At 43.9% G+C, this 14,654-nt stretch overlaps 1 protein-coding gene across 1 annotated transcript in view; it reads left to right on the top strand.

Annotated features, from left to right (window-relative positions):
* Positions 1 to 14,654, top strand: part of MAPK8IP3 (mitogen-activated protein kinase 8 interacting protein 3) — a 165,154-nt gene that overhangs the window by 66,772 nt on the left and 83,728 nt on the right. Inside the window, 2 exon segments of the mRNA XM_082260365.1 lie at positions 4,274 to 4,418; positions 6,942 to 7,176. Coding sequence (XP_082116491.1) covers positions 4,274 to 4,418; positions 6,942 to 7,176 — 380 coding nt within the window.

The following is a 14,654-nucleotide window of genomic DNA, read 5'->3' as shown; positions in this document are numbered from 1 at the left end:
GTTCAAATTCTATTTGTAGGTCTGTAAAAGATTTGAGAGTGTGATTCAAATATAGCTGGGACAAATATCTGATCCCTACTGTTTCCCACCGACCAAACCCCTTTAGCTCTAACAGCTCTTAATATTGCGAATTACACCAGATTGGGGTACTGGGAAAAAAGCCCTGTATACCCAAGATTGATTTTACACAGGTCCACATTTTTTAAGGAGCATGACTGTTGTTGCATTCTTTATTATATGGGTAAATCCTGCCTCCTAGTAGGGCCCTGATAGAGTCCTGTGGGTCTATGTGTCCCCATCCCCCAAGTTGTTGCATCTGAGAAGCCAGGTAGTATGCTCTAAAATGTGGAAACACCATACCACCCTGTTCCTTACCTATTTGCAGTGCAGACAAACTAATTCTAGCTGTTTTCTTACGCCATATTAAATCCCGAAATTGGGAATCTATGCGAGTAAACCCTTTCTGAGGTAGCCACACCTGGGAATTATTAAGTATGTATAACAATTGGGCGGCCCAAACTATTTAATTAAGTTTATTCTGCCAACTACAGACAATGGGAGTTTACACCAGAATGCACACTTCTCCCGAAATGTACGCAGCAGTGGAATAAGGTGTAACTTAATAAAATCATTTGGATCCGGAGATATGTGGATATCCAGATATTTGAAGGTGGAAACTATTTGTATTGAGGAGGTGCATGATGGTAATGGGCCAGGCAGTGGGCCCAGGGGCATGAGAACTGATTAATTCCAGTTTATAGAAAACCCAGATAGGGCTCCAAAATCATCAATTATAGACATAACCCTCCTCAAAGAATCTTGTGTGTCCCCAAGATATAATAAGGTGTCATCAGCATATAATGAGATAATATCCGTATATGGACCCCGTTTAAATCCGACCACTTCAGGCGATGCACATATACAGTGGGTACGGAAAGTATTCAGACCCCCTTAAATTTTTCACTCTTTGTTATATTGCAGCCATTTGCTAAAATCATTTAAGTTCATTCTTCTTCCTCATGAATGTACACACAGCTCCCCATATTGATGGAAAAACACAGAATTGTTGACATTGTTGCAGATTTATTAAAAAAGAAAAACTGAAATATCACATGGTCCTAAGTATTCAGACCCTTTGCTCTGACACTCATATATTTAACTCGGGTGCTTTCCATTTCTTCTGATCATCCTTGAGATGGTTCTACACCTTCATTTGAGTCCAGCTGTGTTTGATTATACTGATTGGACTTGATTAGGAAAGCCACACACCTGTCTATATAAGACCTTCCAGATCCCAATGCATGTCAGAGCAAATGAGAAGCATGAGGTCAAAGGGCCTGCCTGAAGAGCTCAGAGACAGAATTGTGGCAAGGCACAGATCTGGCCAAGGTTACAAAAAGATTTCTGCTGCACTTAAGGTTCCTAAGAGCACAGTGGCCTCCATAATCCTCAAATGGAAGACGTTTGGGACGACCAGAACCCTTCCTAGAGCTGGCCGTCCGGCCAAACTGAGCTATCGGGGGAGAAGAGCCTTGGTGAGAGAGGTAAAGAATAACCCAAAGATCACTGTGGCTGAGCTCCAGAGATGCAGTCAGGAGATGGGAGAAAGTTGTAGAAAGTCAACCATCACTGCAGCCCTCCACCAGTCGGGGCTTTATGGCAGAGTGGCCCGACGGAAGCCTCTCCTCAGTGTAAGACACATGAAAGCCCGTATGGAGTTTGCTAAAAAACACCTGAAGGACTCCAAGATGGTGAGAAATAAGATTCTCTGGTCTGATGAGACCAAAATAGAACTTTTTGGCCTTAATTCTAAGCGGTGTGTGTGGAGAAAACCAGGCACTGCTCATCACCTGTCCAATACAGTCCCAACAGTGAAGCATGGTGGTGGCAGCATCATGCTGTGGGGGTGTTTTTCAGCTGCAGGGACAGGACGACTGGTTGCAATTGAGGGAAAGATGAATGCGGCCAAGTACAGGGATATCCTGGACAAAAACCTTCTCCAGAGTGCTCTGGACCTCAGACTGGGCCGAAGGTTTACCTTCCAACAAGACAATGACCCTAAGCACACAGCTAAAATAACGAAGGAGTGGCTTCACAACAACTCCGTGACTGTTCTTGAATAGCCCAGCCAGAGACCTGACTTAAACCCAATTGAGCATCTCTGGAGAGACCTAAAAATGGCTGTCCACCAACGTTTACCATCCAACCTGACAGAACTGGAGAGGATCTGCAAGGAGGAATGGCAGAGGATCCCCAAATCCAGGTGTGAAAGACTTGTTGCATCTTTCCCAAAAAGACTCCTGGCTGTATTAGATCAAAAGGGGGCTTCTACTAAATACTGAGCAAAGGGTCTGAATACTTAGGACCATGTGATATTTCAGTTTTTCTTTTTTAATAAATCTGCAACAATGTCAACAATTCTGTGTTTTTCTGTCAGTATGGGGTGCTATGTGTACATTCATGAGGAAGAAGAATGAACTTAAATGATTTTAGAAAATGGCTGCAATATAACAAAGTGTGAGAAATTTAAGGGGGTCTGAATACTTTCCGTACCCACTGTATGTGCCGCCAGGGGCTCTAGGGCAAAGGCAAATAGTAAGGGTGAAAGGGGGTACCTGCAAAGGTATCTGACAGTTCCCCATTGATTCGAATGCGAGCAGTGGGATGTGCATAAAGCACTGGAATCCACTCCTCATGTTTAACACTGATTTGGACAATTTCAATGGTCAAGAATGACAGGAGCTGTGTCCGTCAATGAACGAAAGAGAAAATTAGATTTTTGACTTACCGTAAAATCCATTTCTCTGATGTTCATTGACAGACATAGCACCCACCCTCTGTGGAGTTATAATTCTCCTGACACTGCTTGTAACAAAACTTGAGTGACTATAGAAGGGAGAGGGAGTACACCCCCTGGGACTACCCGTGGGTGTAGCCAGAAGCTTTTTCTGCCTAGTGTTCTACTACTGTATAACCCAATGGTCAAGAATGGCAGGAACTGTGTCCATCAATGAACATCAGAGAAATGGATTTTACGGTAAGTCAAAAATCACATTTTTTTGTTCTATTCTCTTTAAAACAATTGGAGATTTTTTTTAAATGTTAAAATAGAGCACAAGCACACTATTTCCCCCTCCATCCACTGATGATATAAAGAAGGCTAAATGACACAGTATGAAGCTGGGGAAACAAACCAATATTTTATATATACTTTATTTAAAGGTTGGAGGTGTACTGTATTAGGATCAGTTCACACTACTGTGATGCAATTATGTAGTGCGACTTTGAGGCAGCTTTAGATGTGATTAGCATAATCAATGGAGCCAAATTGTATTAAAATCACACCAAAGTTGCACAGGAACCTTTTCTAAAATCTCACCGCACAGTTGTATTGAGGTGAACAAGCACCATTGAAATCGCACCAGTGTGAACCCAAACTTTGTCTAACAAAGTTATTGAGTACAAGACCCCATTGAAGGTTTCATGAAGATTGTATTATAGTTGGGTTTATTCAGAAAACCACACAAGAATGGTGCTGTATGTAAAGTCCAAATATCCATTTAGATTAGTTTAGTAGTCAGATCAGTTAAAATCTTCTGATTATTCCGAAGTAGAAATAAGCAAAGTTTTAAAAAGTTTGTTCAGCTGTGGTTTGGCAGAATTTGTTTTGTATTTTGGAATTAATTTCTGAATGGGAAGTTCCATTGTAGTTCATGGAAATCCAAACAAGGCTCCAAAAAGTGTGTATTACAGGGCAGTAAATGGTGCAGAATGGTTTGGGAATATACTGGGAGCTCTGCCTGATTATGGGGCAGAAATCAGTCAGAGTCACTTAAAAGTTTAAAACTTTTAAAAGTTGTACCAAATATATTAGAGGGGGAGCTGGTGGTGCTGGCAGTCAAGAAAAGGGTGCCTAGGAAACAGCAGAGAAAGATACTGTAAAAGGCAGAAACTGCACTTGGAGCAGCCTTTTGTCCTTTCTCCCAGAAGTCTTTTGGGAATTTGAACTGCCAAAAATAAAACTGAATTTCATATTATCCTTGGGACATCCAAATTTACGAAATTCAGTCCAAATCTAACATCACCCAAGTTTCAGATACAACCCTGGTATGCTGGAGCTGATTTAAAAAACATAAAATGGAAGAGACATGGGAAGACAGTGCTGTCTTTTTCTTTGCTTCAATGTTTATGAAACACTTTTAGTGTGTGGTTATTGTTGCTTCAATTCTTTTAGTGTCACCAAAATTCTAATTTGTTTTCCTTTTTTTTCCAGCCGAAAGGAGCGCCCAACTTCGCTAAATGTCTTTCCACTGGCGGATGGAATGGTACGTGGACACATGGGTGGCAAGATCACCCCAAGCTCGGACCACTGGCACCTGAGTGACCTCAGCCAGCTAAAGTCCAGCTTCAGCTACAAGGTTGGCTCAGACAGTCATGGGAACCCAGTTCCCACCATGTGTCTCCATCACTGAACCCATCTCACTCATCCTGTTTTGCTAGCCAATCAACCTTAACCCACATATGTTTTTTACTGGTCTCAAGCAATCAAATGGTAAAAAAGTAGGGTGAGAATCATAAAGACCTTTCTAGATATCACTGATGTGGCTTTGGTCAGTTTTCACCTTATTTTATATCATAAGGTAGCTGGAAACGAGGTAATTGAATGCTGACTAAGAACCACCAAATTACCACAAAACTGCCTAGTGTATGTGACTTGCTCTCCATACCTGGAACTACTGGATGGTTTACATCTCTCTGTAGAGTGAATGGAGTGGTGGACATGAGGACATAGCACAGGTTTACCTTAAAAGCTGTACAATCGAATCAGGGCCATTGGTGCTGACAATGTTAGAGAAAGAGATATCTGTGGCAAAACAGTTAAAACATATTGTAGATACCCTGTGACTTCACTGTAAAGGCCAACTTTGGGAAGCATCACTTGAACCATGATCATCACCTGTATCCTCATGTCATTGTTTATACTTTTCATCCTTTTCAATATGTGGCGGTTTTTTACCTACTAACAATGGATTTCATGCCTACATAGTGTAGATAATAAGGTAGCTACCCTAAATGTTATACTAGCTATCCATTGGGACAGCTATTTTGTGAGATGAACCACTATTTGTATGAATTGTAAAATGGCTCTTTCTTCAGTGTAGAGCCAAAATAGTAATGGGGAGTGGCATCTACGACTGGTGTTTCTTTGAAGCTCCTTGTCCTGGAATCTTAACTGCTTATCTCTTCATCTATATTTGCCTACGGTTCTAAAGTCTAGAGCAGCCTTTTTCAACCAGGGTGCCCAGGCACCCCGGTGTGCCTTGGCAAAATTCCTAAAAAATTTCCAAAATTGGTAACAAACCAAAGGGTGGGTCAAGCATGCCTTTTAGTTACAGAAAGCCACAGGTTTTCATTGCGCACCATTACAACCTTCTATTTGCTGGCCTCCTAACAACCAATGACATCGTCGGTTGATAAGGAGGAAGTTAGGCGCCTGCATAGCATCCTTGATTGCCACTCCTCTGCTCCTCTCTGTCAGCACTGAGGTCACATTAGCTGAGCAAGGAAGATAAACATTGGAATACTAGTCTGTACCTGTGTGCAAATGTGTGTTTTGAAGAATTTTAAAGGATGCCTTGACTGAAAAAAGGCAGTGAAACACTGCTTCAGAGTGCCTTATAATGTACATTTAGCTCCACTGAGCATACATGTTTAGGGCCTGAGTCGAAGGACTTTTGTTTGCTTTACATGGATTTGTCTAATCAGAAGGAGGTCACTTGCAGGTCAAATGCACCTGTTAATAAATTCTAAATAGTCTCAGAAGGGTCAAAAACTGATGTCAAACTAATGCCATCAATACAAGCCCAAACCCCATCAACACAAGGTAAGGGGAAAGAGAAGGAAGGAAAAATTGGCTGGAAATCATAGCTCAGGTTATTCGACTTCCCCATCGAAAGCATGGCTCAACTACATCTTGGCACAACACTCTTATAGTTATTGGAGCCATTAAGCTAAGTTAAGAGTTGGCCAGGAAGTAGGTTAAGGGTGAACTAGTTAACTTATTAGGCCTGCAGCCAAGGGTTAGTGTATTTGTGTAAAGCAATCATACCTAAATCTACTAGATAAACAGAAACTTTCAGGGGATTAGGTTAAGGAATAGGTGTAAGGGCTAGAAACTTTCAGGGGATTAGGTTAAGGAATAGGTGTAAGGGCTAGATTCAATGTTAAGGATTAGTTTTAAAAGCTAGGTTAAGATAGGAGAAGGCAGGGGTTAGGTTACCAGTTAAAATTTGCTAAAGAAATAGGCTTACTGTAAGTGTTAGGATTAGTTTGTAGGGCTAATCTTAGGAGTTAGGTTTAAATTTTAGGTTTAGGGTTAAGTGTCATGATTAGATTTAGTCTTAAGGGTTAATTTTCAGAGTTCAAGTGCGTGTGGGGGCAAGATAGAATTAGAACATATTTAGCATATCTCTGTAATACATATACATTTGTCTCTTTAAAACACTGCAAGTATAGAAAAATACCAGATGATCCTGTAAAAAATCCAGTAAACCCCTAACTTCCTGCTTGAGCTGAGAAGTCTACCTCTGCGGCATTGAAACCTCAGGCAGTGTTATCAGCATTAAGTGTAGGTTACATGTTAAGGGTTAAGTGTTAGGTTAAAGGTAAGTGTTAGGGATAGCTATAAGTCCAGGGCTTTTCAGCGCCAAAATTTTGGTGTTAAAACCTAACAAACTCTCAATGGAAGATTGATGTTTTCCCCATGAAAGCAGTTTGGTGGCTGTAAATACAAAATTTCCCCACTTTTCCGATTACCGCCATTTACAAATTCTTAATTCATTGTAACGTTCTCTCTGAGGAAAACGCACATGGAGCTCAAACAAAACAAATGTATGTGACTCCAGCACGCTGTTTGTTTTACTTGTTTATCCATTTAACAGGATGAGATGTCAGAGTCTGGCCAGTCCTCAGTGGCAGCAACACCAAGCACCACGGGTACAAAATCCAATACCCCCACTTCATCCGTCCCATCAGCCGCCGTGACCCCGCTACATGAGAGTCTTCAGCCCCTTCAGGACTACAGCTTGGCTGGGAAAAGCAAGAGGTCTCGGGAGAAAAGACACAGCCATAATATGGAGGTGCAGGTGACCCAGGAGATGAGAAATGTCAGCATAGGTAATTTCAAATTCTGGTTTCTCCTGGAGGAAATGAAATCATTTTTCAGCCCCCCCGCTTCATTTTTGTTTGCTGATCCTCTTATAACATTGCAAGTAAATCAGATAGATCTCAGTAAAAAGAAAATACACCGTAATGATTGATAGCTGGAGACCATATGACTAGGTTGCAAGCTAATTGTTTATTTTTTTCAAATTCAAGCATTGGATACTTTTGACCCATCTGCAGATTTCAGTTCAGAGTCCGGTGCGTTTCTGTTCATCGGTTCAGGTGCGATTCAGGGCTGTATGTTTCCCTGAATTTGCAAGTGAACCTGCCCCAAAAAGCACGGGACCCTTTTCAAAACTGCACCCCGACCGTTCCTGACATGCGTGAACCGGCTCCATTGAGAACTGGTCACATTTACATGTCATGCGAATTAGATGTAGTCTAAAATGCATCCAATTCGCATATACACTATATTACCAAAAGTATTGGAACGCCTGCCTTTACACGCACATAAACTTTAACCACTTGCCGACCGCCGCACGACTATCTACGTCGGCGGTCAGCCCCTCACAGGCAAACTAACGTAGGGCTACGTTGCTTGCTTGTGAGGGTCTAGGGAGCGAGCGCGCGCCCCCCGGGGCGCGCTCCCGCTCCCGCGTGGTCACGGACCCCCCCGCGCGTGTGACCAGCGGACCCGATGTCCGCCGGTCACTCGGCGATCGGCGGGGGAGAGGGAGAATGTCAGGCAGCTTGTGTAAACAAACTGCCTGTCATTCTCTTCGCTGCAAAGACACTGATAAAACGGATCTGGTATGTAGATCCGTTGATCAGTGTCTTTACAGCTAGAGCCACAGCCAATCACAGTAGAAACCACGCCCCTAGGGACACACACAGCCCCTCCCTTCCAAATAAAGTTAACCCCTTCACTACCAGTGTATTTTTACAGTAACAGTGCATATATATAGCACTGATTACTGTAGAAATGTCACTGGTAACCCCAAAAGTGTCAAAAATGTCAGTCAAGGGTCCGATCTGTCCGCCGCAATGTCGCAGTACCGCAAAAAAAATCGCAGATCGCCGCCATTACGCGTTAAAAAAAAAAACAACAAAAATGACAAAAATCTTTCCCTTTGTTAGTAAACGCGATAACTTTTGCGCAAACCAATCAAAATACGCTTTTTGCGATTTTTTTTACCAAACATAGGTAGCATAAAATAAATTGGCCGAAAATTTTTAAAAATTTTGATTTTTACATTTTTTTTTGGGGGAATTTCATATAAAAAAATGTGAAAAATATTGCTATTTTTGCAAAATTGACGCTCTTTTTTTGTTTATAGCGCGTGATCAAAAAATCGCACAGGTGATCAAATACCACCAAAAGAAAGCTCTGTTTGTGGGAAAAAAAGGACGTCAAATTCGTTTAGGTACAGCGTCGCACGACCGCGCAATTGTGCGTTAAATTCACGCAGTGCCGAATCGCAAAATACCCCCTGGTCGGAATGGGGGTAAAATCTTCCGGGGCTTAAGTGGTTAATGGCATCCCAGTCATAGTCCGTAAGGTTAAATTTTTCGTTGGCCTGCCATTTGAAGCTAAAGCACATCTTGTTGGTTTCATTTCCAATTCATTGTGGTGGTGTATTGAGTCAAAATATTAGAATTGGGTTTGTTGTCCCAATATTAATGGACCTGACTGTATAACAGCTTCAACTCTTCTAGGAACGCTGTCTACAAGGTTTCGGAGTGTGTCTATGGGAATGTTTGACCATTCTTCCAGAAGCACATTTGTGAGGTCAGTCACTAATGTTGGAGAGAAGGCCTGCACTCTAATTCATCCCAAAAGTGTTTTATCGGGTTTAGGTCAGGACTCTGTGTTGGCCAGTCAAGTTCCTCCACCCCACATTTGCTCATCCATGTCTTTATGGGCCTTGCTTTGTGCACTGGTGCGCAGTCATGTTGGAACAGGAAGGGGCCAACCCCAAACTGTTCCCACAAAGTCGGGAACATGAAATTGTCCAAAATGTCTTGGTATGCTGATGCCTTAAGAGTTCCCTTCGCTGGAACTAAGCGGCCAAGTCCAACCTCTGAAAAACAACCCCACACCATATTCCCCCTCCACCAAATGATTTGGACCAGTGTACAAAGCAAGGTCCATAAAGACATGATGAGCGAGTTTGGGGTAGAGGAATTTGAGTGGCCTGCACAAAGTCCTGACCACAACATGATAGAACACCTTTGGGATGAATTAGAGTGGAGACGGTGAGCCAGGCCTTCTCTCAAACATTAGTGCCTGACCTCACAAATGCGCTTCTGGAGGAATGATCAAACATTCCGATAGACACACTCCTAAACCTTGTGGACAGCCTTCCCAGAAGAGTTGAAGCTATCATAGCTCCAAAGGGTGAGCCAACTCAATATTGAACCCCAAGGACTAAGACTGGAATGCCATTAAAGTTCATGTGTGTGTAAAGGCAGGTGTTCCAATACTTTTGATAATATAGTATGTGAACCCAGCCTCAGTGGTAAGGAATTTCATCAACTGGATTCCTTTAATCATTTGATACTTGATTGATTTATTTTCCAATCGATTGCTGCCAGTAGGAATCAATGATCTTTAGTTGACAAACCATTCAATTGATATGCCACACACTGTAAGTTTGGCATTTCATTCTTGGGTTTATATACACTTTAAGGTCAGTGAGTAAGCTTGAGTAAAATTATTTTTGTTAAATTGCAAGACATAGTTGTATGTCTTTAATTTAATGTGTATATGCTATATGTGGTCATGCTATATCTGTGTAAAGGAAATGTGGAGACAAATGTGCAAACTAATGTTCCTGGCTTCTCTTAAAAAAATGCTAAATACCTGACTCTCATGCTGATTTAATGGCTCCAGCATCTCCTGATATACAAAACCAGATCAAGTATGCAAATCAGGAGTCGTAGCTTCTCTGGTTGTATGCTTGTTTGGTCGAGTGACAAAGGCAGTATCAAGAATTGAAAATAAACTTTAACTAACAATGACTAACTCTACCAGAACAAGCATTTAGTCACTAGAAACCCCACCCAATATTCACTTATCTGGATTCAATACATGTGTAGACTGAAAATCCCTGCATTTGAGACAATGTAGAAGTATATATATAGGCATGAAGACAGACAGTTTTGACTTGAGTTTCCCTTTAAGTGATTTTGACACTGCTGTCAAATTATTGGGGTTTCCTCCACCACTGACATTAATTACTGAGGATATTTAAAGTAGATGATTATCACCAGTGTCAGTCTCATCACTGCGCGGTAAAGATTAACATGTGTCATATATTATACAAGATAATGCATCCCTTACCTCTGATAATCAGTGGTTCTGTGCATTTAATATTCAATATTTAAAAACTGCATTCAAGACTGTAGATTGTTTAATGTACTTCATATTATTCATATACAGAAGAATTTTAAACATGTGATGAAAATTGATAAAACATGAATTGAAATGACTTTATAAAATGTTTGCACACGCACTTTTTACAGGTGGCCGCTCACAGCTAATATGTAAAGCTCATGAGGCTAATATATAAAGCCCATTATTTCCTTTTCTCCTGTTGACCTCTTTTTCGAAAACACCCAGTCGGAGGGGTGACAGTCTAATCATTATTGAATTCTAAGGTTTAAGTTATTGATTAAAGTAAACTGGTGATGACATAATTATAGGAGCTGTAAGTGATTTGTATTTTAAAGGATTATCTTCCTGTTTCTGGCTTTATTGGCCTGTAAATAGTAAGTAGGTATGTTATACTTTTCAGATTTGAATGGCCGTGTACTTGTTCCAGATCAATGATTGACTTGATCCTGGAGTGGAATGAGAGTTCTGTAACTTGTACCTAAAAAAACATCATCAATTTTCAATTCCCATATTTTTTACTTTCCTTTAGGTGTCACTGTTTCATAAAACATGTTTTCTCTATCATCCATCGACAGACGCAGCCTCTTCTCCATGAGCTGAGTGGGTTTATGCTCCTCCCATCAGTAGTCTAGGCAAGAAAATTTGAATACACACGCCTGGGGGGTTGTCCCTCCAGGCATAAACCCCCACTGCACAACCCAGCACATCAGTTTGTTTTCTGCCTAGAGAAGGAGTAGACCTAGGTTTCCTGCTGGGATCCCGGTCTCAGGTTTTTTTTATTCTTTTCAGAATAATTTCTTTTATTTCTCTTTATTCACTTGCTAGCTAGTGTTCAGGGAAGAATTTCCTGGTGATCTACAAGCAACGATGCGGGCTGGGGCTTTGTACTGAATAATCTAGATCCTTATGGTCCCCCCAGTCTGGCCTACAAGTATGAGCAGGTTATAGTTCCGACCTAGGCCTAGCCATGACGGTGCCACCTTGTCTGGAGGGGGACGAGCCTGCAAGTGGATGCCTCGCTAGGACGCAATGACCTGGAATGCCCTGAGTCTCAGCGTACCCTTTGGCTGGCAGCACCCTCACTTCGGGTGGGAGGCAGTCTGCCCAGAGCAGAACCCACCTGGTCCATGGTATGGTGAGTAACTGTGCCCCCCTTGTCCCTGCTGGCCTTGGGGGGATGTGGGCCCTCCCCTGAGGATAATGGAATTGTGCCTCCCAAGAGATCCCCCTGGTCTGCCCAGTGCACAGTCTGTGTGTCCTTCCCTCTCCCTCTCCCTGTCCCTGCGGGGGCTGTGTGTCTGGAGTGCTCTGGCGCTCGGGGGGGTGACATGGTACCTTGGGCTTGCTGGTCCCTGTTGTGGTTCCTGAGGCCTTCATGTATTGGTCCCTAGCCACATGGTGTGCCGTGGGCGCCGCCATCTTAGATTTCGGCAATGGAATTTTTTCCCCACTTGTATGGGGCAGTCATTTTCCCTGCAGCTTCCTATTGTTTTGTATGGGCATCCATCTTTGTGTAGCCCTGGTGCTATAGTTGCCAGTGTATCCCTATCAGGTGACATCACTTCCTGTGTGGTCATTTCCTGCTCCTGAGCCAAGGTCACTTCCTGCTTTTCTCTCCATGCTGTGGAAGATTCAGGAGGCTGTGTGCCTGAGGTGGTAAAGTATTGAGGGTCCCTGCGGGCATATCCTTGCACTTTCTGCTATCAGTTTGGTTTAGAGGGGCTCCCTGCAAACCGCTGCGATTGTTGGTGGATACCAACATTGGCGTTCTTAAAGCTACAGTACTCAGTTTTTTGCAAATTGCACTATGGATTCCCAAACTGGAATTTCACCCTCAGACCCACTCTGTGCGACTCCCGGACAGTCTGGATCACAGTCGCTGGCCATGATTTCAGCTGCCCTGGAAAGCCTGGCGACTAAAGTTGATTTAGTCTTGAAAAAGGTTGATAGCCGTAAACGGCCGCTGCCTTCTTCATCTGTGGAGGTGTCCTCTGATTCAGAGGCTGAAGTAGTTGCCCCAGATGCTCCCCTTCCTGAGGGGTCACTGTTCTCGCAGTCAGATGGGGAAGAGGACCTGTCTTCTTCAGCTGCAGTGCAGGAACGCGCTTCGGTGGAAGCCCTGATTATTTCAGTGCGGGATATTTTAAAATTGGCTGATGACCCCACGCCGGCAGGGATGCGGTTGGCTTTTGGCTCCCAGAAGTCTCCAAATGCTGACAGGGTTTTCCCTTTTCCCGATACTTTTCACGATATTGTAAATGACCAATGGCTGCGCGTTAAGCACATGTGAGGGTGCCAAAACGTTTTCAACGCTGGTATCCTTTTGCTGAAAAGGTTTCCAACTGTAAAAGTGGACCATTCTGTTTCCAGATTAAACAAACTACTCTTGTGCCTGTGGAGGATTCCCCAGTCTTTACGGATCCAGTGGACAGATGGCTGGAATCCCTTTCCCGCCATCTTCACGTGCTGGCAGGTTCCATTTTGAAACTGGTTTTTGGGGTTTGAGAGTCTTTGAACCCTGAGACTGTTCCTCTGGAACAGCTGGAACTGTTGGACCAGGTGATCCAGGCTCTGGTGTTCCTTTGTGATGTGTTTATGGATGCGGCTCCCCTGGTGGCCAGGGTCTCGGCCGTGGGCATTGTTTTATGACGCATGGTCTGGTTGAAGAGCTGGTCGACTGACCAAGCTTCTAAAAAGTCTTAGCTGATCTCCCCTTTCTGGGAGACAGGTTGTTTGGCGACTCATTGGATGAGGTGATTAAGGACCTGACTGGTGGGAAGAGTACTCTTCTTCCTCAATCCTCCAAGGGTAAGACAACAAGTCCTAAGCGGGGTCCCTCCTTTTCTGCTCATGAACGTTTTTTTCGTGCCTCCGGGGTGCAAGAAAAAGGTAAGCCGTTCAGAACTTCTAGAAGGAGCACTTTTTTTTTTACCAAGGTCCTAGCCCCTGTGCTGGTCTTGTTGCATTGATGAGGTGTCTCCATTGTGGGGTATCTGGACGAGCAGTTTCCCATTTGGATCTGCTGGAAAACATCTCCATCACAATTCAGACCCTTCAGGACTTCGGGTGGACGATCAATGTCGCCAAATCTTCCTTCCCTTGGACAAGCTTCAGAAGTTGCAAAGGGCAGTCCAATTGCTGATGGAGGCCGATCAGTCCTCCTGGTGGGCTTGCATGAGGGCCCTGGGTCTGATGGTCTCGACCTTCGAAGCAGTCCCGTTTGCTCAGTCTTACACGAGATAGCTGCAGAAAGAGATTCTGTCACAATGGAACAGAGATCCTCGGTCATTGGACCAGAAGATGCGGTTGAGCCATCTCACAAAGTCAGCTCTCTCTTGGTGGATCCAGTCACCTGTCCTGGGCCATGGCAAGTCCTTCCTGCCGGTGTTTTGGATGGTGGTCACCACGGACACACGGAGGTGGAGTGCTGGGGAAGCTCTGTGCTCAGGGGACTTGGGCGTCGGAAGAGTCTTCGTTGCCGATCAATATTCTGGAGCTGAGACGATCAAGCTCTGCCTGCTTCACTGGACGAGTCAGCTACACGGCTCACCGGTTCAGGTCCAGTCGGACAATGCAACGGCCGTGGCTTACATCAATCATCAAGGGGGCAGCAGGAGTGCCCTGGCGGCCAAGGAGGTGGCCTAGATTCTGGTATGGGTGAAACAACAAGGTTCCGGCTCTTTCCGCAGTCCACATCCCGGGTGTGGAGAATTGGCAAGCGGATCCAAGTCGTCAGGTGTTGGATCAGGGGGAATGGTCCCTGCTGTGTGTCTGGTGGGGGGACCCCAGACCTGGATCTGTTTGCGTCTCACCTCAACAGGAAAGTTCAGAGGTTTGTGGCCAGGTCTCGGGATCCTCTGGCCGACGCACAGACGCTCTTGTGGCTCCTTGGAGTCAGAATCGCCTGATCTATTCTAATTCCTACCCTTTTGAAGGCCAGGAAGCTGACATCTAGGAAGATCTATCATCGTACGTGTAAATCGTACATTTCTTGGTGTGAATTGCTGCAGCTGCACCTCTGCTTGTTTTCTATAGCTAGGGTTTTGGCCTTTTTACAAAAAGGGGTTGAGCAGCGCTTGGTGTTGGGTACTAT

Source organism: Pelophylax lessonae (assembly GCF_965119305.1).
Source record: "Pelophylax lessonae genome assembly, chromosome: 6".
In the NCBI taxonomy this organism is placed as follows: domain Eukaryota; kingdom Metazoa; phylum Chordata; class Amphibia; order Anura; family Ranidae; genus Pelophylax; species Pelophylax lessonae.
This window is presented reverse-complemented; position numbering and strand designations above follow the sequence as displayed.